At 41.5% G+C, this 27,835-nt stretch overlaps 1 protein-coding gene across 2 annotated transcripts; it reads left to right on the top strand.

Annotated features, from left to right (window-relative positions):
• Window positions 1-25,815, top strand: LOC145234089 (uncharacterized). Of its 2 annotated transcripts, XM_080098866.1 has the most exons (72): window positions 1-94; window positions 159-348; window positions 417-454; window positions 528-714; window positions 829-921; window positions 994-1,088; window positions 1,179-1,334; window positions 1,401-1,638; window positions 1,709-1,930; window positions 2,013-2,213; window positions 2,280-2,440; window positions 2,505-2,601; window positions 2,670-2,774; window positions 2,841-2,878; window positions 2,943-3,132; window positions 3,201-3,238; window positions 3,312-3,498; window positions 3,612-3,704; window positions 3,777-3,871; window positions 3,962-4,117; window positions 4,184-4,421; window positions 4,492-4,713; window positions 4,796-4,996; window positions 5,063-5,223; window positions 5,288-5,384; window positions 5,453-5,557; window positions 5,624-5,661; window positions 5,726-5,915; window positions 5,984-6,021; window positions 6,095-6,281; window positions 6,395-6,487; window positions 6,560-6,654; window positions 6,745-6,900; window positions 6,967-7,204; window positions 7,275-7,496; window positions 7,579-7,779; window positions 7,846-8,006; window positions 8,071-8,167; window positions 8,236-8,340; window positions 8,407-8,444; window positions 8,509-8,698; window positions 8,767-8,804; window positions 8,878-9,064; window positions 9,178-9,270; window positions 9,343-9,437; window positions 9,528-9,683; window positions 9,750-9,987; window positions 10,058-10,279; window positions 10,362-10,562; window positions 10,629-10,789; window positions 10,854-10,950; window positions 11,019-11,123; window positions 11,189-11,226; window positions 11,291-11,480; window positions 11,549-11,586; window positions 11,659-11,845; window positions 11,913-12,005; window positions 12,070-12,164; window positions 13,177-13,332; window positions 13,398-13,653; window positions 13,733-13,792; window positions 13,970-14,191; window positions 14,312-14,512; window positions 15,158-15,249; window positions 15,428-15,524; window positions 15,609-15,713; window positions 16,064-22,493; window positions 22,591-22,759; window positions 23,084-23,218; window positions 23,287-23,338; window positions 23,713-23,854; window positions 24,178-25,815. In XM_080098866.1, exons 3-72 carry the CDS (start codon window positions 452-454, stop codon window positions 24,350-24,352), a joined length of 15,954 nt encoding a protein of 5,317 aa, XP_079954992.1. In that variant the 5' UTR covers window positions 1-94; window positions 159-348; window positions 417-451; the 3' UTR covers window positions 24,353-25,815. The 2 variants fall into 2 exon arrangements, with proteins under 2 accessions (XP_079954992.1, XP_079954993.1); XM_080098867.1 differs by lacking the exon at window positions 13,733-13,792 and having other exon boundaries at window positions 159-454.
• The last annotated feature ends 2,020 nt before the right edge of the window (window positions 25,816-27,835 follow it).

Genomic DNA, 27,835 nt, shown 5'->3' with positions numbered 1-27,835 from the left:
TGATTTTCATTTTTTTTGTTAACAATCACTTTTCACTAAGCTTGTGTTTGTTTTAGGTTGCAGCGGATGTGTGGTTGGATCGAGAACTTATCAGGTTGGAAACAATGGACACACAAGTTTGATTATAGAACTGATATAATATCATCTACATTTATTAGGATGGCGAGTCTTGGACGGAAGGGTGCAAAAACTTTACGTGTCAGCCAGACCCCGATGGAGATTGCTACACAACAATTTCACGAAACATTACGGAATGCGGAGCGCCACCCGATTGTCCAAACGGAGCAAACGATAAAAGTCATACAATCGACCCACCTCCAGGCAGTTGCTGTCCGACCTATAGATGCGGTAGGTGAACTTCATATGCTTGACAGCAGTGTAGATAATTCAAACGAACGTTTGTGACTGTTTTTCAGAGTGTTTGTATTACACAATCAACGGCGTTCAGTATATGGTTAGTGTTTGACTTTTTTATTTTTAATTCATAAACGAGTTTAAAATGAGACCACGCATTTGTCCACAAAAAGGTCGGCGATGTGCTACCTGATCCTGAGAACGAAACTTGTCAGAATATAGAAGTTGTCAGTCGGAATCTATCCGCTTGCCCCTCCATCGAATATAAGAGCAATTTTACTTGTCCCACGCCATGTAGTGAATGTGAGGATGAAGACTTCGACTATCACGATCCTTGTTGTGGAAATGTTTATCGATGCAGTAAGTGGAAAAAAGTGCAATATTTGCTGCAACAATGTTTCTTTTCGAGAATCATTTGTTATGTATTCCCTCGTAATTAATTTATCGGTATTTTTCGAAACTTTTTTCGTATAGTTCCTAAAACATGTCCAACCGTAATTTGTGGTGACGATCAAGAAAGAGTTTGGAAACACAACACGACCTGTTGCCAAGTGCACGAATGCAAATGTGAGAAAATATTTTCAACTGACATGAACAATCAAATGGAATGAAATTGTACGTTTTTTTGATTTGTTTTAGGTAAATGCACTGGACTCGGTACACCAAACATTCACACTTACCAGTGCAATCAAGACTTAGATTTTACAGGAAATTGCACCTATCTTGTTTCCAAGGTAACATTTTCCTTTTTTGTGTATGTCATTAACCATACAGTTTTGTGTTCTTAGACATCATTTTCACTTGCATTGTGTTGTTGTATTTAGCCGATTGACAACGACCACTACGAAGTAAGAGCAAAGCAGGTATTTTGTAATGATTTGTACGAAACCAACCCATTCACCACAAACCAGATGTGTCTGGAGAGCCTTGCTGTTCGATATTACACCTTCATCTTTGCAATATTTCCATCAACAAGCCAGGTTTGTTCATTCTACACAGAGAGTGATTTTCGACAGACCACATGCATGTGATTGTTTGTTCGTTAGGTTCTACTGAATGGCCTCGTAATAACTGGCTACGACGAAGGAGGTCTTAAACTTGAAAGAAGCCTTATATTCCATGGTTCTGCGGCATATGCAACACATATTAGTTTGCAAATATCTCCGATCGGTTTGGTGGTGGAATATCGAAACCCAGAGGTTGCCACCAATCCACATGCAACAGGGAGTTTTGATATGTATCAGTACTCAAGCCATACCGAAAACGGAACAACTGGATTGTGCGGTATGTTGACTAATTGCAAACTGATTTCGGATAGGATATTAAAGTGACCTCTTGAACTGTGAACTTTAAGGCAACTGCGATGGCGATGGAAATAGTGATGGGGAGTGCCCTGATCTCCCACCCATCAACCAACTTGACTTTGCCACTGATTCGTCATGCCCTCCACCGTGCGGTTCCGGCGACACGTGTGCGACGGAGACCTGTGAAGGCATCATACCTTGCTTTGAATGCAAAAACTGTACGAGCTTTGGATTTGACGATCCCTGCGAGCAGTTAAATCACGCAGTTTTCGGTAAGCACTGTTTCCCATGTGACTCCAACATTTCTTTCGTCAGTATCTCACCATTGTCTAACTGCATCGAACCCATTTTTAGCCAACTGCCACCAGGGAGTTGATCTTAGCGATTTAGAACGTCAATGTTATGAAGATCACTGCTTCAATGACAATGACAACCTTTCGACAATCAGAGCCCAGTGCACAGTTTGCACTTCCAACTTTATTCAGCAACACATTTCCGAATGTGTAAACCAGGAACACTGTGAAGATTACGACTCCGTCTTCGATTGCGAAACAGGTAAAATGGATTATCAACTCTGTGAGAGCAAACCACAAACATAATATGACATAAACTTGATTTCAGTTAACGGAACATGCCCTGGAAACCATGTTTATCAAGTATGTGTGGATAGTTGCGAGAAAACATGCGATCATGTCACAGCGTCGTCTGCCCCGTCGTGGCTTCCATCCTTTACCTCCAATTTTCCTTCGTTTACAGTTACACTATCCAGCCCTCCACAATCAGTAAGACCAACGAGTGTTGACGTATATTCGATTTCTTTTATTTACTGTTTTTCTTTTGTTCAAGGTGCAAGGATGCGAAACAAACATAGTCTCAAAATGTAGCTGCCCCGAAGGTTCCGTGTTGAAATCGCCTGGTAGCAGTGAGTGTGTTGAGGAGGACTGTAAGTATTTCACTTAACGTAACCTAAAGAAAGTAAACATCGCTTTTATCGCGATCACTTTGGTCCAGGTTGCTGTGACGACGAACCGCCATGCGAAGAAATCAACCCCAACTTCTATTCCGAAACAAATGGAATTGATGCTTGTGGCTGTACAGTTTACACTGGCTCCTGCGGTATCGATTTTGATTTTCATTTTTTTTGTTAACAATCACTTTTCACTAAGCTTGTGTTTGTTTTAGGTTGCAGCGGATGTGTGGTTGGATCGAGAACTTATCAGGTTGGAAACAATGGACACACAAGTTTGATTATAGAACTGATATAATATCATCTACATTTATTAGGATGGCGAGTCTTGGACGGAAGGGTGCAAAAACTTTACGTGTCAGCCAGACCCCGATGGAGATTGCTACACAACGATTTCACGAAACATTACGGAATGTGGGGCACCACCCGATTGTCCAAACGGAGCAAACGATAAAAGACATACAATCGACCCACCTCCAGGCAGTTGCTGTCCAACCTATAGATGCGGTAGGTGAACTTCATATGCTTGACAGCAGTGTAGATAATTCAAACGAACGTTTGTGACTGTTTTTCAGAGTGTTTGTATTACACAATCAACGGCGTTCAGTATATGGTTAGTGTTTGACTTTTTTTCTTTTAATTCATAAACGAGTTTAAAATGAGACCACGCATTTGTCCACAAAAAGGTCGGCGATGTGCTACCTGATCCTGAGAACGAAACTTGTCAGAATATAGAAGTTGTCAGTCGGAATCTATCCGCTTGCCCCTCCATCGAATATAAGAGCAATTTTACTTGTCCCACGCCATGTAGTGAATGTGAGGATGAAGACTTCGACTATCACGATCCTTGTTGTGGAAATGTTTATCGATGCAGTAAGTGGAAAAAAGTGCAATATTTGCTGCAACAATGTTTCTTTTCGAGAATCATTTGTTATGTATTCCCTCGTAATTAATTTATCGGTATTTTCGAAACTTTTTTCGTATAGTTCCTAAAACATGTCCAACCGTAATTTGTGGTGACGATCAAGAAAGAGTTTGGAAACACAACACGACCTGTTGCCAAGTGCACGAATGCAAATGTGAGAAAATATTTTCAACTGACATGAACAATCAAATGGAATGAAATTGTACGTTTTTTTGATTTGTTTTAGGTAAATGCACTGGACTCGGTACACCAAACATTCACACTTACCAGTGCAATCAAGACTTAGATTTTACAGGAAATTGCACCTATCTTGTTTCCAAGGTAACATTTTCCTTTTTTGTGTATGTCATTAACCATACAGTTTTGTGTTCTTAGACATCATTTTCACTTGCATTGTGTTGTTGTATTTAGCCGATTGACAACGACCACTACGAAGTAAGAGCAAAGCAGGTGTTTTGTAATGATTTGTACGAAACCAACCCATTCACCACAAACCAGATGTGTCTGGAGAGCCTTACTGTTCGATATTACACCTTCATCTTTGCAATATTTCCATCAACAAGCCAGGTTTGTTCATTCTACACAGAGAGTGATTTTCGACAGACCACATGCATGTGATTGTTTGTTCGTTAGGTTCTACTGAATGGCCTCGTAATAACTGGCTACGACGAAGGAGGTCTTAAACTTGAAAGAAGCCTTATATTCCATGGTTCTGCGGCATATGCAACACATATTAGTTTGCAAATATCTCCGATCGGTTTGGTGGTGGAATATCGAAACCCAGAGGTTGCCACCAATCCACATGCAACAGGGAGTTTTGATATGTATCAGTACTCAAGCCATACCGAAAACGGAACAACTGGATTGTGCGGTATGTTGACTAATTGCAAACTGATTTCGGATAGGATATTAAAGTGACCTCTTGAACTGTGAACTTTAAGGCAACTGCGATGGCGATGGAAATAGTGATGGGGAGTGCCCTGATCTCCCACCCATCAACCAACTTGACTTTGCCACTGATTCGTCATGCCCTCCACCGTGCGGTTCCGGCGACACGTGTGCGACGGAGACCTGTGAAGGCATCATACCTTGCTTTGAATGCAAAAACTGTACGAGCTTTGGATTTGACGATCCCTGCGAGCAGTTAAATCACGCAGTTTTCGGTAAGCACTGTTTCCCATGTGACTCCAACATTTCTTTCGTCAGTATCTCACCATTGTCTAACTGCATCGAACCCATTTTTAGCCAACTGCCACCAGGGAGTTGATCTTAGCGATTTAGAACGTCAATGTTATGAAGATCACTGCTTCAATGACAATGACAACCTTTCGACAATCAGAGCCCAGTGCACAGTTTGCACTTCCAACTTTATTCAGCAACACATTTCCGAATGTGTAAACCAGGAACACTGTGAAGATTACGACTCCGTCTTCGATTGCGAAACAGGTAAAATGGATTATCAACTCTGTGAGAGCAAACCACAAACATAATATGACATAAACTTGATTTCAGTTAACGGAACATGCCCTGGAAACCATGTTTATCAAGTATGTGTGGATAGTTGCGAGAAAACATGCGATCATGTCACAGCGTCGTCTGCCCCGTCGTGGCTTCCATCCTTTACCTCCAATTTTCCTTCGTTTACAGTTACACTATCCAGCCCTCCACAATCAGTAAGACCAACGAGTGTTGACGTATATTCGATTTCTTTTATTTACTGTTTTTCTTTTGTTCAAGGTGCAAGGATGCGAAACAAACATAGTCTCAAAATGTAGCTGCCCCGAAGGTTCCGTGTTGAAATCGCCTGGTAGCAGTGAGTGTGTTGAGGAGGACTGTAAGTATTTCACTTAACGTAACCTAAAGAAAGTAAACATCGCTTTTATCGCGATCACTTTGGTCCAGGTTGCTGTGACGACGAACCGCCATGCGAAGAAATCAACCCCAACTTCTATTCCGAAACAAATGGAATTGATGCTTGTGGCTGTACAGTTTACACTGGCTCCTGCGGTATCGATTTTGATTTTCATTTTTTTTGTTAACAATCACTTTTCACTAAGCTTGTGTTTGTTTTAGGTTGCAGCGGATGTGTGGTTGGATCGAGAACTTATCAGGTTGGAAACAATGGACACACAAGTTTGATTATAGAACTGATATAATATCATCTACATTTATTAGGATGGCGAGTCTTGGACGGAAGGGTGCAAAAACTTTACGTGTCAGCCAGACCCCGATGGAGATTGCTACACAACGATTTCACGAAACATTACGGAATGTGGGGCACCACCCGATTGTCCAAACGGAGCAAACGATAAAAGACATACAATCGACCCACCTCCAGGCAGTTGCTGTCCAACCTATAGATGCGGTAGGTGAACTTCATATGCTTGACAGCAGTGTAGATAATTCAAACGAACGTTTGTGACTGTTTTTCAGAGTGTTTGTATTACACAATCAACGGCGTTCAGTATATGGTTAGTGTTTGACTTTTTTTCTTTTAATTCATAAACGAGTTTAAAATGAGACCACGCATTTGTCCACAAAAAGGTCGGCGATGTGCTACCTGATCCTGAGAACGAAACTTGTCAGAATATAGAAGTTGTCAGTCGGAATCTATCCGCTTGCCCCTCCATCGAATATAAGAGCAATTTTACTTGTCCCACGCCATGTAGTGAATGTGAGGATGAAGACTTCGACTATCACGATCCTTGTTGTGGAAATGTTTATCGATGCAGTAAGTGGAAAAAAGTGCAATATTTGCTGCAACAATGTTTCTTTTCGAGAATCATTTGTTATGTATTCCCTCGTAATTAATTTATCGGTATTTTCGAAACTTTTTTCGTATAGTTCCTAAAACATGTCCAACCGTAATTTGTGGTGACGATCAAGAAAGAGTTTGGAAACACAACACGACCTGTTGCCAAGTGCACGAATGCAAATGTGAGAAAATATTTTCAACTGACATGAACAATCAAATGGAATGAAATTGTACGTTTTTTTGATTTGTTTTAGGTAAATGCACTGGACTCGGTACACCAAACATTCACACTTACCAGTGCAATCAAGACTTAGATTTTACAGGAAATTGCACCTATCTTGTTTCCAAGGTAACATTTTCCTTTTCTGTGTATGTCATTAACCATACAGTTTTGTGTTCTTAGACATCATTTTCACTTGCATTGTGTTGTTGTATTTAGCCGATTGACAACGACCACTACGAAGTAAGAGCAAAGCAGGTGTTTTGTAATGATTTGTACGAAACCAACCCATTCACCACAAACCAGATGTGTCTGGAGAGCCTTACTGTTCGATATTACACCTTCATCTTTGCAATATTTCCATCAACAAGCCAGGTTTGTTCATTCTACACAGAGAGTGATTTTCGACAGACCACATGCATGTGATTGTTTGTTCGTTAGGTTCTACTGAATGGCCTCGTAATAACTGGCTACGACGAAGGAGGTCTTAAACTTGAAAGAAGCCTTATATTCCATGGTTCTGCGGCATATGCAACACATATTAGTTTGCAAATATCTCCGATCGGTTTGGTGGTGGAATATCGAAACCCAGAGGTTGCCACCAATCCACATGCAACAGGGAGTTTTGATATGTATCAGTACTCAAGCCATACCGAAAACGGAACAACTGGATTGTGCGGTATGTTGACTAATTGCAAACTGATTTCGGATAGGATATTAAAGTGACCTCTTGAACTGTGAACTTTAAGGCAACTGCGATGGCGATGGAAATAGTGATGGGGAGTGCCCTGATCTCCCACCCATCAACCAACTTGACTTTGCCACTGATTCGTCATGCCCTCCACCGTGCGGTTCCGGCGACACGTGTGCGACGGAGACCTGTGAAGGCATCATACCTTGCTTTGAATGCAAAAACTGTACGAGCTTTGGATTTGACGATCCCTGCGAGCAGTTAAATCACGCAGTTTTCGGTAAGCACTGTTTCCCATGTGACTCCAACATTTCTTTCGTCAGTATCTCACCATTGTCTAACTGCATCGAACCCATTTTTAGCCAACTGCCACCAGGGAGTTGATCTTAGCGATTTAGAACGTCAATGTTATGAAGATCACTGCTTCAATGACAATGACAACCTTTCGACAATCAGAGCCCAGTGCACAGTTTGCACTTCCAACTTTATTCAGCAACACATTTCCGAATGTGTAAACCAGGAACACTGTGAAGATTACGACTCCGTCTTCGATTGCGAAACAGGTAAAATGGATTATCAACTCTGTGAGAGCAAACCACAAACATAATATGACATAAACTTGATTTCAGTTAACGGAACATGCCCTGGAAACCATGTTTATCAAGTATGTGTGGATAGTTGCGAGAAAACATGCGATCATGTCACAGCGTCGTCTGCCCCGTCGTGGCTTCCATCCTTTACCTCCAATTTTCCTTCGTTTACAGTTACACTATCCAGCCCTCCACAATCAGTAAGACCAACGAGTGTTGACGTATATTCGATTTCTTTTATTTACTGTTTTTCTTTTGTTCAAGGTGCAAGGATGCGAAACAAACATAGTCTCAAAATGTAGCTGCCCCGAAGGTTCCGTGTTGAAATCGCCTGGTAGCAGTGAGTGTGTTGAGGAGGACTGTAAGTATTTCACTTAACGTAACCTAAAGAAAGTAAACATCGCTTTTATCGCGATCACTTTGGTCCAGGTTGCTGTGACGACGAACCGCCATGCGAAGAAATCAACCCCAACTTCTATTCCGAAACAAATGGAATTGATGCTTGTGGCTGTACAGTTTACACTGGCTCCTGCGGTATCGATTTTGATTTTCATTTTTTTTGTTAACAATCACTTTTCACTAAGCTTGTGTTTGTTTTAGGTTGCAGCGGATGTGTGGTTGGATCGAGAACTTATCAGGTTGGAAATAATGGACACACAAGTTTGATTATAGAACTGATATAATATCATCTACATTTATTAGGATGGCGAGTCTTGGACGGAAGGGTGCAAAAACTTTACGTGTCAGCCAGACCCCGATGGAGATTGCTACACAACGATTTCACGAAACATTACGGAATGTGGGGCACCACCCGATTGTCCAAACGGAGCAAACGATAAAAGACATACAATCGACCCACCTCCAGGCAGTTGCTGTCCAACCTATAGATGCGGTAGGTGAACTTCATATGCTTGACAGCAGTGTAGATAATTCAAACGAACGTTTGTGACTGTTTTTCAGAGTGTTTGTATTACACAATCAACGGCGTTCAGTATATGGTTAGTGTTTGACTTTTTTATTTTTAATTCATAAACGAGTTTAAAATGAGACCACGCATTTGTCCACAAAAAGGTCGGCGATGTGCTACCTGATCCTGAGAACGAAACTTGTCAGAATATAGAAGTTGTCAGTCGGAATCTATCCGCTTGCCCCTCCATCGAATATAAGAGCAATTTTACTTGTCCCACGCCATGTAGTGAATGTGAGGATGAAGACTTCGACTATCACGATCCTTGTTGTGGAAATGTTTATCGATGCAGTAAGTGGAAAAAAGTGCAATATTTGCTGCAACAATGTTTCTTTTCGAGAATCATTTGTTATGTATTCCCTCGTAATTAATTTATCGGTATTTTCGAAACTTTTTTCGTATAGTTCCTAAAACATGTCCAACCGTAATTTGTGGTGACGATCAAGAAAGAGTTTGGAAACACAACACGACCTGTTGCCAAGTGCACGAATGCAAATGTGAGAAAATATTTTCAACTGACATGAACAATCAAATGGAATGAAATTGTACGTTTTTTTGATTTGTTTTAGGTAAATGCACTGGACTCGGTACACCAAACATTCACACTTACCAGTGCAATCAAGACTTAGATTTTACAGGAAATTGCACCTATCTTGTTTCCAAGGTAACATTTTCCTTTTCTGTGTATGTCATTAACCATACAGTTTTGTGTTCTTAGACATCATTTTCACTTGCATTGTGTTGTTGTATTTAGCCGATTGACAACGACCACTACGAAGTAAGAGCAAAGCAGGTGTTTTGTAATGATTTGTACGAAACCAACCCATTCACCACAAACCAGATGTGTCTGGAGAGCCTTACTGTTCGATATTACACCTTCATCTTTGCAATATTTCCATCAACAAGCCAGGTTTGTTCATTCTACACAGAGAGTGATTTTCGACAGACCACATGCATGTGATTGTTTGTTCGTTAGGTTCTACTGAATGGCCTCGTAATAACTGGCTACGACGAAGGAGGTCTTAAACTTGAAAGAAGCCTTATATTCCATGGTTCTGCGGCATATGCAACACATATTAGTTTGCAAATATCTCCGATCGGTTTGGTGGTGGAATATCGAAACCCAGAGGTTGCCACCAATCCACATGCAACAGGGAGTTTTGATATGTATCAGTACTCAAGCCATACCGAAAACGGAACAACTGGATTGTGCGGTATGTTGACTAATTGCAAACTGATTTCGGATAGGATCTTAAAGTGACCTCTTGAACTGTGAACTTTAAGGCAACTGCGATGGCGATGGAAATAGTGATGGGGAGTGCCCTGATCTCCCACCCATCAACCAACTTGACTTTGCCACTGATTCGTCATGCCCTCCACCGTGCGGTACCGGCGACACGTGTGCGACGGAGACCTGTGAAGGCATCATACCTTGCTTTGAATGCAAAAACTGCACGAGCTTTGGATTTGACGATCCGTGCGAGCAGTTAAATCACGCAGTTTTCGGTGAGCACTGTTTCCCATGTGACTCCAACATTTCTTTCGTCAGTATCTCACCATTGTCTAACTGCATCGAACCCATTTTTAGCCAACTGCCACCAGGGAGTTGATCTTAGTGATTTAGAACGTCAATGTTATGAAGATCACTGCTTCAATGACAATGACAACCTTTCGACAATCAGAGCCCAGTGCACAGTTTGCACTTCCAACTTTATTCAGCAACACATTTCCGAATGCGTAAACCAGGAACACTGTGAAGATTACGACTCCGTCTTCGATTGCGAAACAGGTAAAATGGATTATCAACTCTGTGAGAGCAAACCACAAACATAATATGACATAAACTTGATTTCAGTTAACGGAACATGCCCTGGAAACCATGTTTATCAAGTATGTGTGGATAGTTGCGAGAAAACATGCGATCATGTCACAGCGTCGTCTGCCCCGTCGTGGCTTCCATCCTTTACCTCCAATTTTCCTTCGTTTACGGTTACACTATCCAGCCCTCCACAATCAGTAAGACCAACGAGTGTTGACGTATATTCGATTTCTTTTATTTACTGTTTTTCTTTTGTTCAAGGTGCAAGGATGCGAAACAAACATAGTCTCAAAATGTAGCTGCCCCGAAGGTTCCGTGTTGAAATCACCTGGTAGCAGTGAGTGTGTTCAGGAGGACTGTAAGTATTTCACTTAACGTAACCTAAAGAAAGTAAACGTCGCTTTTATCGCGATCACTTTGGTCCAGGTTGCTGTGACGACGAACCGCCATGCGAAGAAATCAACCCCAACTTCTATTCCGAAACAAATGGAATTGATGCTTGTGGCTGTACAGTTTACACTGGCTCCTGCGGTATCGATTTTGATTTTCATTTTTTTGTTAACAATCACTTTTCACTAAGCTTGTGTTTGTTTTAGGTTGCAGCGGATGTGTGGTTGGATCGAGAACTTATCAGGTTGGAAACAATGGACACACAAGTTTGATTATAGAACTGATATAATATCATCTACATTTATTAGGATGGCGAGTCTTGGACGGAAGGGTGCAAAAACTTTACGTGTCAGCCAGACCCCGATGGAGATTGCTACACAACAATTTCACGAAACATTACGGAATGTGGGGCACCACCCGATTGTCCAAACGGAGCAAACGATAAAAGACATACAATCGACCCACCTCCAGGCAGTTGCTGTCCAACCTATAGATGCGGTAGGTGAACTTCATGTGCTTGACAACAGTGTAGATAATTCAAACGAATGTTTGTAACTGTTTTTCAGAGTGTTTGTATTACACAATCAACGGCGTTCAGTATATGGTTAGTGTTTGACTTTTTTGTTATAATTCATAAACGAGTTTAAAATGAGACCTCGCATTTGTCCACAAAAAGGTCGGCGATGTGCTACCTGATCCTGAGAACGAAACTTGTCAGAGTATAGAGGTTATTAGTAGAAATCTATCAGCTTGCCCCTCTATCCAATATAAGAGCAACTTTTCTTGTACCCCGGGATGTAGTGAATGTGAGGATGAAGAATTCGACTATAACGATCCTTGTTGTGGAGCTGTTTTTCGATGTGGTATGTCCTTAACTTGAATGTTTGTATAGTTCTTTTTTTCCTATTTTTAGCTGATTGTTTTTCGTAGTTCCACGTGTGTGTAACAACGTCACTTGCCCTGATGACCAAGAAAGAGTTCCAACTACATCTGACAGTTGTTGCGATAATTATAGATGCAAATGTAAGTAGTTTTGCGTTTGCTCTTGTTTTACTTTTTTTAACCTGCAAATTTTTTTCTGCTCTAGGTAAGTGTGATGGTTTAGGTTCATCTACTTCCACAGGATTTTCTTGTTCTCAAAACTTGGATTTTACTGGAAATTGCAGTTACTTGCTAGTAAAGGTGGGTTGGCTGATAAGTAGGGCAAGTTTTTGTTGCACTAAAAACGTGAGAAAGTTGCACTTAATTTCAACAAAAGTTGCAGTAAAAAGTTGCATTGATGCACAAGTTGCATTTATGCATACTTCTTGGAGTTAAAATGACTAGCGGGCAGCAGGTTGGACAATCCCTGCCTTAGACTGTCATCTTAACAGATATCAAGGTTATCGCTTCTTACTTGCAAAATAACGAATGCACTTTTACATAAAACTTTATGCTTAACTGGGGTTGTTGAACTGCTAGCTTCCAAGCCAACTGTTGCGTCATAGATAACATTGAGATGCAGCTAATCCATCACATAGCTCTTTGTTATGCAAATCAAAGAGAATAGAACCATACTAAAAATAGTTTTATAGCATGTTTTTTAAATCACTCCTTTACATTTTGCGCAATACTTGATAAAAGTTGCACGAAAAATAGAAAAAAGTTGCAAAAAGTTGCAACATAAAATTCCTACAAACAGCTTATAACATCACACTACATAAATTCTGAGTATTTAGGAAGCTGCCGGAAGCTGTAAAAAAAAGTTGCAAAAACTTGCCCTACTGATAAGTTTGTGAGTCCGGTTCAATCTTTTAGACAGGTTTGGTTTAGAGCAGTTTTCGTAAAAAAAAGTTTTGACAAAGTTTTCTTTTACTACGCTTTATCTGTGCGCCCAAGTGGATAAATGTTTTTTTTCGTCACAATAGTTGCTCTTCGCCTTCAAATAACTCCTGAACACGAGGAACTTTGTCCTAATTCCCGTGTTTTAGGTTTTTGTTGACTGTCTCAGTACGTCCGGTTTTGATGATAAAGGACTAACCACTGCATGCTAACATTGTCGACCCCTGTGATAAGGCATTGTTTTGTAATTGTGTGTTTGTACAATATTTCAAACATTTCATTATAAATGTGTCTTTGTTTTGCATGTTAAATATGCCACTCGTTTTATTTTTGCTATATACACCTATAACTCTTTGTCTTTTGGCGATTTCAGCAAGTGAATGGTGAAGACTACAAAGTTTCAGTTGATCAAGATTTTTGCACCGAATTGTACAACAATTCCGTGTTTTTTACCGGCCAAATGTGCTACAAACGCGTGTTTGTTCGCATTTTTTCTGACACATTTGAAATCTATCCCGCTACTGGAAAGGTTGTGTAACATGCATTTACAAATTATGCAAAATTTGTAATTTATCCATTGTTTTTTGCTTGCAGATTACAATTAATGATGTGGTTTATAATAGTCTAAGTTACCAGGACGGGGACGTTTACATTCACAAAACCGTAGTCACTGTCACCGACGAAGTACTCGTTTCATACATCAAGCTTGCATACATGCCAACAAACGGAAATACCGGCTTTGAAGTGATCTATCAAAATCCTAATATTGGCCAAACAGCAAACGCTGTAGGCGCCTTTAGTATTGACCTAATTTTGGGCGAAAACAACCACGGGACGACCGGCGTTTGTGGTGAGATACATTCGGATTGTTTTATTTATACGTTTTCGTGTTCTTGTGCAAATAAATATTTTTTAAAATTTTTTTCTAGTAATGGAAATGGATAATAACGTAGCACACCAGCATTTTATGCGCACATGCGTAATGTTAGGTAACGTACCCTGTTGTAAGATTCGAACTCAGACTGGTGACAATTGCCTGTTGAGTGGCTTTGGTGTGACTTTTTTAGATTTTAAAATCTCAAACTGCTGTTCTGTTTTTGCAGAAACCCTTTTAACTTCGCCAAACTGAAAACTTTTTTGTAACAATTAGTAAATTTGTAACATAGGTAATTGCGATGGTGATGGAAATTCAGATGAGGAGTGCTTGACAATCGCACCCATTGAGACTTCTGAATTTCTTGAAGATGATGGGTGTCGTCCACCGTGTGGTACAGGGGATACTTGTCAAGAGCCGAGATGCGAGGATATAAGCCCCTGCTTTGTTTGCAAAAATTGCACCGATTTTAACCTGGAAGATCCGTGTGCGGTCTTGGAACGCGCTGTATTCGGTAGGTCGCAAAAAGTTTTACTTTTCAACGTTGCTTAATACCAATTTATTTGAACGCAGTACCCGACTATGGAAAACTAACACTTTTAAATACATTTTCTGCAACGAACTTGTTTTTCAGCTGATTGTCACCAGGGGGTGGATTTATCCAACCTACGCCGTCAGTGTTATGAGGCCCACTGTTTTTCTGAAAACCAAAACATTGAAGCCGTGCTAGCACAATGCAATGTGTGTACGTCGCAATATATTCAACAGCATATCACATCATGCGTGATGTCAGGCCATTGTGGTGACTACGAGCGGGAAATAAACTGCGCCGATGGTAGGTTCAGAGAAACGCTTAACCGACCTTTCAAATGCGTTTGTTTGTTTGTTTTATATCCACTTACAATATTTAATAATTTTAGCGATTCGAATTTACTTTTTTAGTAATTCCGTTTGCCATGACTCTAAACCAGGGGTCACCAAACTACGGCCCGCGGGCCGGATCCGGCCCGCGACCACATCTTTGGTTTGCCAAATTGTATAAATAACTTTGTAACATTAAAAGTTAATCTCCTCCTTACAAAAGTTTTCCTGTGGCGATATTCAGAATTGATATTACCGAGTTTCATAGGATTATAACGCCCAGGATTGATCCAAAGCCAGTTTGTTACGTCACAGACAAGACTACAAGCGTTAATTGTGCGCAAACAATTTCCTTCTTTTGTCACTTGTAGCGTAATATACAAGCATTACTAGTAAGATGAGACTAATTATACAGTTTAACAGTCGCATGACCAGTTTTTGAATGGATTGTAGAAAGACCATATCTTGGCGCACCTAAAAAATCGCCTCACGGGCTAAGTTTCGAATGACGGTGCTAGGGTATGTAAACTATGCGGCCCACGCGAATCATTATTAGCACTCATCCGGCCCGCAGTGAAAAAAGTTTGGTGACCCCTGCTCTAAACTATACTTTATTAAGGTAATGGCACTTGTGACGGTAATAAGGTTTATGAAGAATGTATTGATGCGTGTGAAGCCGAGAAGAGTTGTGATGACATAAACGGAAACGTGGTAGGTTTAAAATGTGGATTTTACATTGAAATACACATTTTTTCAATCTTTTGTTGTTATTTCCGATAAGACAAAATTAAGAGTATCGTTGTTTGAACATAACAAGTACATTTTTAAAATATTTTGAACATTTGTTATGAGGATTTTTTCTGTTGTCTTGTAATAGTTTTTTTTTAAGGCAAAGATATGCAATCAAGAAATGGTTACTGGATGTATGTGTCCGGAAGATTACGTATATCGAAGTACGGGCAGCGATGAATGTATCAAAGAAGAATGTAGGTTGATAATATTTCATTTGTTAAATATTTTGGATGCAATGATTTGCTACTGTTCATTTAATCTTGCTTTGTTTTGTTCAGGCTGCGCTTGCCCAGATGAACCTCCATGCGATGAAGGTCCAAATTACTCCCCAATAATTGCTGGAGTCGATGATTGTGGGTGCAACAACTATACGACTATTTGTGGTAAATTGTACAACATAAACCTTCAAAAAGTTAAAACACTACCTACTTAGCATGATTAAAGCCACGATTAAATGTGAACATTTACATCGTTTGTAACAAGTATGAGGTATAAAAATCAAAAATTGTATTATATAACCTTCGTTGCAATAAACAAATATCTTTGACAGATAAGAGGCAATAGATATAATTTTAGGTAAATGTGTTTGTTTCGTTTTCAAGCCATTGTTAATAACTATAGAAATGGCCAAATTTATTCGACTTCGCTTTGTTGTATTGTGAACAAGTAAAAATTTTGCTGGCAATTTTTGTCAAAAAATTGTTTCTAAAGTCCTTGTTTTTGCAAAATTCAGAATGCACTCCAGAATGTAAAAACCCAATCACCAACGATCCCATGGCAGCAGGTAGCAGCGTGCCATCCGATGATGGATGCGGCACCTATACATGTCCTGATTACGATCCATCGACAAATCCACTTTGCAACGATGAAGAAGTTCGTTACATTCGCGACCCTTGCCCACCCCATCTCTGCGAGGGCACGAAATTGCCCCAATACAACAACGATCAATCACTATGCTGTCCCGAAGCAACGTGCGTGTGTCCAAACGTAACCACCCCAAACTGCACTAACGACTACGAAACCTTGAAGTGGTCAAGTGGCGATTGCCCAACAGCAACCTGCGAGTGCGAGTGCCCAACGCTTGGAGACAATTGTACTGCGAGTCCCGGGTGCAAAGTAAAAATTACACGAACAACATCATCTGGGTGCATATGTCCAATATCGTGGGAATGCGTGCCACAGCCAGAACTTTGTCCTGAAGCTCCAAACTGCACTGCATGCTACACTTCGGTACCAAAAAATACAGTTCCAGGAGAGTACGAATGTGACGCTGATTGCGATGTGTACCAATGTCAGCCAGTCCCGTGTCCAGATTACACCCCCCCAAACCTTCCGTGCCCAACGTATCAGCATGATGTCAACCACTATGCCGATAATGACACAGACGAATGTTGTCCGATGAAGATGTGCGAATGTAATCCACCAGCTGAACTCAAGGATGAATGTCCGATGTGGTACGACTACGAATGCGAAGATGCTGACTATATACGCAACCGGACGAATGACGAAAACGAGTGCTGCCCAGAATATGAATGTGTCTGCAATCAACAAAGGTGCCCGGAACCCATTGATTGCAAGTGGCTCAGGTTGGAATCACACTGGCCCTCTCCGATAGCGACTGGCACACATGAAGATGTATGTTGCGCCTCATTCAATTGCACATGTGTGGATGTGCCGTGTCCACCTAAGCCAGAGACATGTCCAGATTACCAAAAACTGGACGAAAGGGATAATACAACCAACCCATGTTGCCCAGTTTATACGTGTAAGTGTGATCCTACGTTGTATCCCGATGAATATTCATTGCCGGTAAACCAGCCTAGTGCTGATGGGACTTGTAACTTGCCTGGTCAAATACCGGAACCAGAAACGGACGAATCTGGTTGTTTGGAAAAGTGCGTTTGCTACCCAACAGATGAAGTGTTGGATCACTGTTATGAATACCAAGTTCTTGTCAGTTTATGCAAAAGTCCAAAGACTGTCGGTGAGATAAGCACTGATCCGGATGACCTCGACCATGTTTGCTGTCCGAAAGTAGAATGCAGTTGTCCACCATGTGGTGATAGTTACGTGTCAAAAGAAGACCTGGAAGCAGATTTGGCAATAGGAGAAATTGTGGTTGCTGTCGAGCCATTTTCGGAATGTTGTCAGGAGTACAAGAAGATTTGCAACACGACGACAAGTCCAGACTGTCCGATTCCGAGCTGTGAGGCTGGATACAAACGTATGAGAAACGACAGTAACACGGGATGTTGTCAAGATTATTACTGCGCGTGCGAAGAAGATCTTTGCGACCCAGCTCCAAACTGCACTTCGCCAAAACAACTTACAAGCGAGAGAAAGCTGGGCGAGTGCTGTAAAACATATGAATGTAAGTGTCCTCCCGACAATTCAGCGGATTTGGTATGCATCCTGCCTGAAGTGGATTCATTTACATCAACACCATGTCCCACTAAACGTTGCAGATGTCCTGATGTCTGTCCGAATGAACCAACCATTAACTGTACCAGCAAACCGGGATGCCGAGCAGTTCCAATTACTCGAGACAAGTGTGACTGCGTCGTCAACGCGTCGTGTATTGCAGACCCATCTCCGTGTGATGGACCTCCCGACTGTCCTACATGCTATACTCCACAAGAGACCGGCAGTACCTTGGTCGTCGGAGATTGCAATTCGACATGTTTGTCTTATAAGTGCGAAAAAGATCCATGTCCTAACAACCCAGAACTGCCGCCACTGTGCCTGTGGAACTCGGTTGTGCCAAATACAACTGACCCGTGCTGCCCAACATACGATGTCGTGTGCAACCCGGCCAAGTGTCCAATAAGCGATTGCCAAACCGGATACCATGGGGAATTTAATGGACTGTATTGGGACGATGAAGGCGACTGCACGCCAGGACTACGTTGCTGCCCTAAAGAGGATTGTATATGCGATGTATGTATATACAATGGTGAGAAGTTTCAGGTTGGACAAGAGTGGTCACAACCGGAGGTGTCGTGCAACGTTATGATGTGTACTGGTAATCGTACCGGTGACTGCTTCCAGGTTATCGAAAGAAAGCCCCACTGTGACTTCTATGCCCCAAACGGGACCCTCATCATGCTTACAGTGGGAACTACATTGCCCGATGATGACGACCCATGCAAGTCTAAGGAGTGTCAACTAGAACATATAAACAATGAGTGCCATACATATACAGTGGATACATTGGAATTGTGTCCACCCCCGCCGCAGTGCAGTATTTTTCATAAACTCGACACAGAAAAACTAGAGGGGGTATGCTGCGCTTCACACACTTGCGTGTGCAAACCGTGTCTCCCCGACGACACATCCGGACCAGGTCGAGACAGGCAGCCTTACGAGGTCGAAGTAAATCAAACACTAAATGAAAATCCGAATCAGGTATGTTGTCCTCGGTCCCAGTTTCAATGCGCTGGTGATGATGTTTTGATGCAAGTGTGCGAGGAGTGGAATTTTACATGCGAAATCGGCAAAGAGCGACTGCCCATTCAGAGCTCACTGGAGTGTTGCCCACAGTATATCTGTGTTTGCAAGCCATGTCCAAAAATTATTAGCGACGTTGCGGACCACGCATGTCATGTAGTTTTCAACAAGACGCTTGAAGAAAATCCCTTGCAAGAGTGTTGTCCAGCAACGAAAGTGGAATGTATGAATGATACCGCTTGTTGCGGGAGTAGCTATGAGACATACGAACAAGTAGAAGCCAGACTTGAACTGGGTGAAGAAGTTTTTCCCATACCAGACAGTCATGAATGCTGTCCGCAGTATGAACCGGTATGCAAAGAAGACGTTCATCTCAGTGAAATATGTGCACGTTATAATGTGACGTGTCTGACTGGGTTCCGTCCACAACGTAAAGATTTTGACATAGGCTGCTGCCACGTTTTCCACTGCGTGTGCAACGAAACTTTGTGCCCTCCAAAGCCACCTTGTGAACTACCCAAAGAATACAATCTTACCGGAACTGTGGGACAATGCTGTAACGTATACGAATGCGTGTGCCCACCAGACGACAATGAAACTATAGTTTGCGAACCACCTAAAGAAATCTTTAACTCCAGTTCAGTTTGTCCGAAAAAGTACTGCCGATGTCCGGAATCGTTGGAGTGTCCAGTGAACCCCGATGTAACAGAATGCTCGTCGAAACCTGGATGTCGTTCAGAAGTAGTTGAAAGAGACAGCTGTGATTGTGTCATAAATTCTACCTGCGTAAACGACCCCACTCTATGTCCACCAGAGCCTGATTGCGGAGACTGTTTTGAATCGAAGGAATCGGGGCTTTTGCCAGGCGTTGGTGATTGTCAGGCGACTTGCACCAATTACACCTGTGAACGCAAAGCTTGTGATCCCGTCACACTTTCTCCAATTTGTGATCTTGAACAGATCAGCAGCTACCTTGTTGACTGCTGCCCGGTGTACCAAAAAACTTGCAAACCTCTTAGTTGCCCGAACGTAACGTGTGGACCCGGTTACTCAGAGCGATTTGAAGGAAGTTTTTACGATACAACAAACGAGTACTCGTGTTCAGACCCTATCAACTGTTGTCCGATTGTGGAATGCGTTTGTGTGGCTTGCTTTGACAATGGCGTGGTAAGACCGCTTGGGTCCATTTGGCCACATCCAGATGACCCGTGCCTGTTGCATATTTGCTCCAGTACATTAAACGACGATGGATGTTACTCAGTGATCACGCAACCATCAAGTTGTGTTTCTGGTGACTCCCAATATCCCCCCGGATCTATATTACCCACTGGCAATCCATGTACAACACTGGTGTGTGAGCAAGAAAAAACTGAAACTACGTGCATCACAAGTTTCGTGCCAACGACCACCAACTGCCCTAGGGCGCCATTGTGCAGCGAATTTCACATACCATCGTCCACTTACCATACGGGACAGTGCTGTCCAGAGTACGAGTGTATCTGCAACGAATGTGGTGAAAATTATCCAGGTCCCGGACCGTCGCGAGCTATAGAGTGGTATGAAAAGGTTGTAAACATGACTACAGAAGAAAATAAGAACCAGTTCTGTTGTCCATTGGTACAAATAGTTTGTAATGAACTTGTATTACATCAATGCCCTGAATACAATCGCACATGTGGTTTTGGTGAAACCCGAATCGAATTAAACAGTACACACCCCTGTTGTCCCAAGTACGAATGCCGCTGCCGCGAATGCTGTGTGGCACCACCTATTGATCCATCCATGGTCTCGGAATGTCAGGAAATTGTTGATATACCAATAGCCAGAAACCCTAATCATCTATGTTGCCCGGAAAAGGAAGTTGTTTGCAAGCCAAATAATCCTTGTTGCTCTGTACCTGAATGCGGTGAGTTTCGTATTGCAAACAAGACTGTTACTATGAATGCAAACTCAAGTTACTGTTGCCCCAATTACGAATGCGTATGTAGCGGCACTTGTCACCCTGGTTATCAGAGCAGGCAACAACTTGAGGATCAACTTAAACCCGGACAAGAAATTGTTCTTCATTCTGCTGACGAGTGTTGTCCAGTGTACAGGGTTGTTTGCTCTGCAGATGCCGATGACTCATTGGATTGCGCACAGTTTAACATTCAATGTGAAAGCCCGTATCGATTGCAACGAAACTTGACGGACTTTGGGTGTTGCGGGACCTATTACTGCGAGTGCCATGAGGAACTTTGTCCTGATTTCCCCAAATGTGATCCTCCCAAACAACTGATACCGAAATCATTGGACTCGGATAGCTGTTGCCATGCATACGAATGTGAATGTCCACAAGATACAAGCAATGTAACATGCGTAGGGTCCGAGATTGTTGATTACACAGCCACTGTCTGTCCAAACAAGTACTGCCGCTGTCCTGAATCACTTGAATGTCCATTAAACGCTGCAATCAACTGTACAGCGAAACCTGGATGCAGGGCAACTGTCACCGAACGAGATTCATGTGGATGCGTTTTAAGTGCTACTTGCTCGCAAGATCAGTCTTTATGCCCCGCAGTGCCGGATTGCGGTACTTGCTTTGAAAAGGTGGCTTTACCTGCACCAGCTAATATTGGCGAATGCGATTCCTCGTGTTCTGCTTACACTTGTGAGAGAATCATCTGTGAACAGGCAGTGAACCAAAGCGTATGTCCGTTTGAAATGGTCATTACCACAAACAGTGAAGACTGGTGCTGCCCAAAAGACGAGGTGGTATGTCTTCCTGGAAGTTGTCCGCAGACCACGTGCGACGAAAACTACCTAAAAGTTGTTCATGAAGACTCAATAGATGCTCTACACAACTGCACAGGCGGGCTTGACTGCTGCAAACGCGAGGAGTGCGTTTGTAATGTGTGCCACCACAATGGATCAACGTATCAACTTCACTCAACGTGGCTCAACGAATATAACCTATGCCTTCGACACCGTTGTACTGAACAACGCGGTGACGATGGCTGTTATGTGGTAAATAATGTTCTTCCACATTGTATTTATAACAACGACTCGTATCCTATAGGAGCAACCATTACCACCCACAACCCTTGTATCCGACTGCGATGTATTGAACGTTACCACAGTCAGGGCGTCTGCACTCATGATTTTAAAATGGACTACACAACATGTCCGCCGCCTCCAGTTTGCAGCTCGTTTTACCTTCCTACTGCTGAACTGTCGCCGGATACTTGTTGTCCAAATTACACTTGCGAATGTGCATCGTGTGGAGCTAACTACCTGGGACCTGAAACTCTTCGCGTGCTGGAATGGTTCGAGACTGCGAGAAATTACACCTTCGATGAGAATCCCAACCAAATATGTTGCCCATTGGTAAAAATTGTGTGCGACGACGCAGTAATGAATCTTTGCCCCACCGCAAACTTGACGTGTGAGTTTGGTTACGAAAAAGTGGAAGTGACATCAACACACCCATGTTGCCCGACGCACAGCTGTCAGTGCAAGCCGTGTCGCGATTATGTGGAACCGACGCAAGCCGACTTGCATACTTGCGAGACAATTGTAGAAAAAAATACGGAAGAAAACCCGAACTACCAGTGTTGTCCGGAGTCGAAGATCGTTTGTCAAGACGAGTCTTGTTGTGCTGTTCCAACATGCGACGACAATAAAGAACCTGTGAAAACCGGCGCAATGGACCCCGACACCAACTACTGTTGCCCTGTGTAAGTACAATCTTGAACTAGATCATCGTTCGTGGTGCTGACCTGTACCCTTTGAATTCTCAGTTTGTTGAACTCCTGTTATTTATGTTGTCAACAGGTACGAGTGTCAGTGCAAACCTGCAAACATTCTATATCACGAGTGCGCATTTATCAACTTCACTTGTCCTGTCGGATTCAAAAGAACCAGAAACAATTCGTTGGATGAATGTTGCCCGACATATTCTTGCCTCTGTGAAACGTGTGCACTGAACGATATAGCGTATCCGGTAGGTGTGAAACCCATATTTTCAGTTTCGTTTATAAATGCAACAATTTTGTTCTTAAAATTTATTTTATGGATTTAAAATTCGGGATTAAAAAAGCACTCCAGAAATGATGATCTAAGACTAGAATTTTTTCCACCCGGTTGACAGATTACAGTGATGAACAAATATTAGTTTACAAACAATATACTGTTGCAAACTAACGGGCTTCATTTGCTGAAGTGCTGCAAAGTTTTAATCAATCCTAATTTAAATTCCAAAATTTTTAAAATACATCCAAACTGATTTAAAAACGAAAAATAGGTAGTTTACAATTTAACTTGGCAGGTCGGATCGAGCTGGATCGACGATGAAGACCATTGTCAGATTAAAGAGTGCGTAATAGTTGGAATTAACTGTCCGTTTGTTAATACCACCACGAAGTACCAGTGTGATTTTGTGAATGAAACTGAATGCGTTGCAGTAAGTATTGCTGATCCTTGGTTTAAGTGACAAGTTCAAAATATTAATTTTTGATTTAAATGTTTTAGAGCGGTGGCCAACTTATTCCTACGACTTCCACAGATGGGTGTTGTGAAACATGTAAGTAACGGTTTAGTCTGTGTATGAAAACCCCAATTTTGAGGTTTGCTTGTTTAGTTCGATACTCTATATGTCTAGAAACCATAAAAGACTTGCTGTTGAATTTTCTTTTCTAAAGATAATAGTATCAGTATAAATCCAGCCCGCTCTCAAATCATATTATTAGCCGTAATATAAATTTTTAAATAAACCATAACAACCGGAAATTGGCGCCAACGACGTCATGTACGTACCTGTTAGACCATAATAAATGTAACACTGAATCCGGACTTACTAAAGGTAAACTGTTACTGGGAAGCGTACACTTGCTTTTAGCTGTTTCAAACATTATATTTGCTACGCCTCTATATAAATAGTGCAACATTTCATGACAGGCAAAGCTTGCGCGCCCACAGATCATTTTGAGATATTGACCATTGTCCATCCTACCACACCTGGAGTGAATTGCACCTCTGCTGAGAAGATTAATGTTCCAATATGCGACGGAGCATGTACTACAACTTCAGAGTATAACGTGTAAGTTTGTATTTTCAGTAGTACGACAAAGGCATTTAAGAAACCAACATGCAAATGTATTTTTCTCGATGAACTAAAAGCATCTTTTGTCCAAACACCACACTAATAACATGGATTTCGAGTTATAAACGAGTTCAATTTGCTCACAAGTATGATGGTTGATGGATTTAACGACATTTTACAATATTATACACTAATCAGCATACGTTTGTATCAGTACTAGCAAAAAAATCTTAAACTTTACTTTGCTTTTCGTTTTAGATTTCTGCACTCTGTTGTAAAGCTTCAGTTATAGTGATTGACAAAATGCCGATATTTTTTAGAAATACTGCCGCATACGATTCCGTGTGTCGCTGCTGCCAGGCTACAAACCACGATACACGGTCTGTGGAACTTCAGTGCACAGATACAACAACGCACACATTGATATATGATTTCGTGAACGACTGTGCGTGTCATCAAACGGAATGTGGAAGACCGCCACCGCCACCGCATTAACATAATGGACATCATTCTCGACCATGACAACGGACTGGATTGATTTTTTTTGGATAATTTTATTGGTGCTATCATGTGACTTATTTCGGTGCCCAAACAACACTATCAATGTGCGTGACCAGTTGCCTTCGTAACTCTAGTGGCGACTTCCCCACGTATAGTGTTGACAATGATCACTCGGTGTGGGAAAGTCCACACTTGACTGATCCAGATAAAATACGAAGTGAAATAAAATATTTTCTTTAGTTACGCGCAAAAATTTCCCACTAAAACTACTACTCTCCTTGCCCCCTTTGGCTCGACCATTTTTCTTTAATCCACTTTTTCCGCTAACAACCTTGTTTGTAGGCATTTTTCTTCCTTGCCCTGCATTTCCCTTCCCTGCTTTCAGCACGCTAACCACCCTTCTCACTGTTTCAGTGACTCTCTCTTCCTGTCTTTTTCTTCTTCTAGCTATGCCTATCTTCTTGCCTGCTATCTGCATATTAAACTATTTCTACTTTCTTTACTCCTGTCAGCTTTGCATTTTACTTCTCTGCTTCTGCACACAAACTATCCCTTTCACTGTTTCAGTGACTGCTTTACTTTCGCATTCTCCTCTGCAAACTAACCCTCCTTTCTCTCTTTGCGCTAAAACTATGCCACATTCTTTCTTTCTTAAAATTCACTTCTCTTTCTTTACCTTTCTATCATTTCTCACCATTTCTTTCTTTTGTTGCACACTAACCTCCTGGCCATGTCCATCATGCTCCAGGTTTTTTCTTCGTGTCGTCTTGTCCTGCTTGCTAGCTGCCTTTCCTGCTGCCTACGAACTGTTTGTTGCAGTGACCCCACTGCATTAAACCAATCGTTAGGTGTCTTGCGCTACTTCCCTTCTTGCTTGCTTTTTATCCTTCTGTCCCTATTGCTTCTTTGCTTTTGTGTTGTCTTGTCCTCTTCAACCCCTTTCTGTTTCTGCTGCTTCTCTCTACGCTTCTTTCTTCTAACTGCTAACACGTCACACCTTACCTGGTCACATGTCTAGGAATGTGATGAGGTTTACTTCTTGCTTGCTAACTGCTGCTTTTCTCTTTGCTTACTAACCCCGCCTATTTTTTGTAGAACTATTTTTCCCCTGGACTTGTGCTTCTCTTGCGTTGTCCTTATCCCTATTTTTCCGATTTTGTCGGCAATACTTTTTGCGCTTTGAAAGTCTTTTGGCCTCTCCTCTTTACAACGCATATTTTGTGCTACAAGTCACAGCTGAGGCTTACCAACACCGTTTGGTCATTGATATAAATGTGTTTTTTACTTAACGAAACAAGCTTTGCCGTACGTAGACCAAATGGTCCCGTGCTGATATAAAGGATTGTATGTTGCACATATTGTGTGTTTGTTTACAAAAAATTGTGGTTTGCATCAGTGTTTTAGCTTAGCTTTAAGTACGCCATGCATTTAAAGTTATTTAGTCAGTGTACGTAATAACTAGAGATTTACCGAATATTCAGTTTTGCCGAATTTCTTCGGCCAAATCGGCATTTTTTTCTAAAATCGAATTCTTTCCGAACACAAATTTGAACCGTAAAACGGGTCTTTTTCGCTTCCTATAAGGTACCGCACAATCTTTCAAACTCCGCTATGACTAAAATCGCGTCAAGTATTATAATTTTTATTGCATTATAGTTTTTCGCACTCCAGACAACAAATCAGTAATTCATTGACAGGCTGGCAATCATGCCTGAGGCAATGCGGTCGAACCGAAAATTAGACGATTCGGTACATCTCTAGTAGGCCTAATAACATTAAAAGGCAGTGTTTTACTTGTTATAAGACCATGGTCGGCAAACTTTTTAACGAACAGGTTGGTGTCAGACATATTTTAAGGTTGACTCCTAATTGAAACATAACGGGTGGATAAAAGTATATTGTCATTGTTCATAACCAGCCTTTTTCAACAAGGTCGTTCATCGCCGCTTCTTGTAACCTCGTTTCTGCAGACAAAAATTCATGGCTTCCACATGCATCAATGTTTATGATAAAATACATGAAGATATAGGCTATATACGATCTGTTGGGCAAACAGCAAACGAACGATGTAACGATGTTATCTACACTACAACATTTAAAATTCCATTCAGTTTGTACACTGTGTGAAGTTTGAATTTTCACTGAGAGAAAACTGTTTTTGCTAACTCCTCAAAAAGAAATGCCTTTGTGTACATGTAATTTTAGTTTCTACAAAAGCTGTCATGTTAGGAATAAGTAGGTGCGATTGTTCAAGGTCTCAGTATAGGTTGTTGATCACTAACATTGTATGTAAAGCAGAGTTGCAAGCGGGCCCGAAATCTGAGCCGGAACCCGAAAGTACAAGCCCGAAGCCCGGCCCGAACCCGAAACGTTTTTGAGAAACCCGTTTAGGCCCGAAATTTTGATTGACAGGCCTATACACAAAACCTTGCAACAAAGGATGAGAAAGAAAAAAGAGAAAGACAACAAACACATTGAACAATATTAGGTAAACAATACGTTTTAGAGTAGGGTGGGCATTAGGCCAAAGCCAGAGACTTGTTACTTAGCTGAGTGATTTTATTTTAAAAAATGGCGGACACGAAACGTAGCCTAAAGTCTGGCCAGTTTTCTCACCAATACCTAAGCCCGAACCCGGCCCGACTTGCAACTCTGATGTAAAGTAACCGTTTGCCTTGTAATTACTGTTACTAAATGAAATAATTCTTACACGTTTATATAAGTTACAAAAATAATAAGTACATACCAACTCTGGGTGCTTTTTTGCCACGCAAAGCTATTGCTATTGAAAATGAAGCACTTCCAAGCAAATCACTTCATTAGCTTGATCTAATTCTTGCCAAGGGAAGAGGTGGTGCAATTAAATCTTTTGAACGTTTAGGAAATACAGCACATTGGTTTGTCAGTCAGGTTGGGTAAGCACTTTTTTTACATTAACAACGGTAACCACAGCCTGTGATTGTTACGTCACAAGAGGGTTGTTGCCAGTTTGGCGCGGGTTTAAATGTGGAGTTTAGACAGCTTAACTGTAGACTAAGGCAAAGTGAAGAGAAAACACGTCCCGTAATGTTTTAAATCCGATAATTGTGCCACATTTACGCAAAGGTTGTCTGCGGAACATTTTTAAATTGAACATAAACTTTTTTGGCATTTTTAAGTGTTTGCCTCTGCCAAACAATGAACTGTAGTTTGTGTAAAATCAGTATTAGTTTCAGGGGAAGCATGAAACGACTTTGCAAATATTTTAAATTAACACATTAAAATGTACAACCTCTAATCTGCGACTTGTCTGTCTGAATAATCAGATTTAACTGTTTGTAATAGTATTTTCCACAAAAACTAATGGTGCTTGCCACAAAACTTGACTATTTGAACAGGTCAACAGAACTGGAAATTGGAGCCTGCTGATAATTTGATGGAAAAACGAGTCGGACAAACTTCGGGGGACAAATACCCATTTTAGGGGGCTAGCGGGGT

This window comes from Phallusia mammillata, chromosome 6, assembly GCF_965637545.1.
Source record: "Phallusia mammillata chromosome 6, kaPhaMamm4.hap1.1, whole genome shotgun sequence".
NCBI lineage: Eukaryota > Metazoa > Chordata > Ascidiacea > Phlebobranchia > Ascidiidae > Phallusia > Phallusia mammillata.
Note: the sequence above shows the minus strand (reverse complement) of the source record. Positions and strands in the feature narration are given on the sequence as shown.

Bases quoted from the DNA above. Each gene is read 5' to 3' on its own strand.
- LOC145234089 (XM_080098866.1), top strand. The intron at 4,714-4,795 runs GTAAGCACTGTT...ACCCATTTTTAG, and splicing joins GTTAAATCACGCAGTTTTCG to CCAACTGCCACCAGGGAGTT. The intron at 14,192-14,311 runs GTAGGTCGCAAA...CTTGTTTTTCAG, and splicing joins CTTGGAACGCGCTGTATTCG to CTGATTGTCACCAGGGGGTG.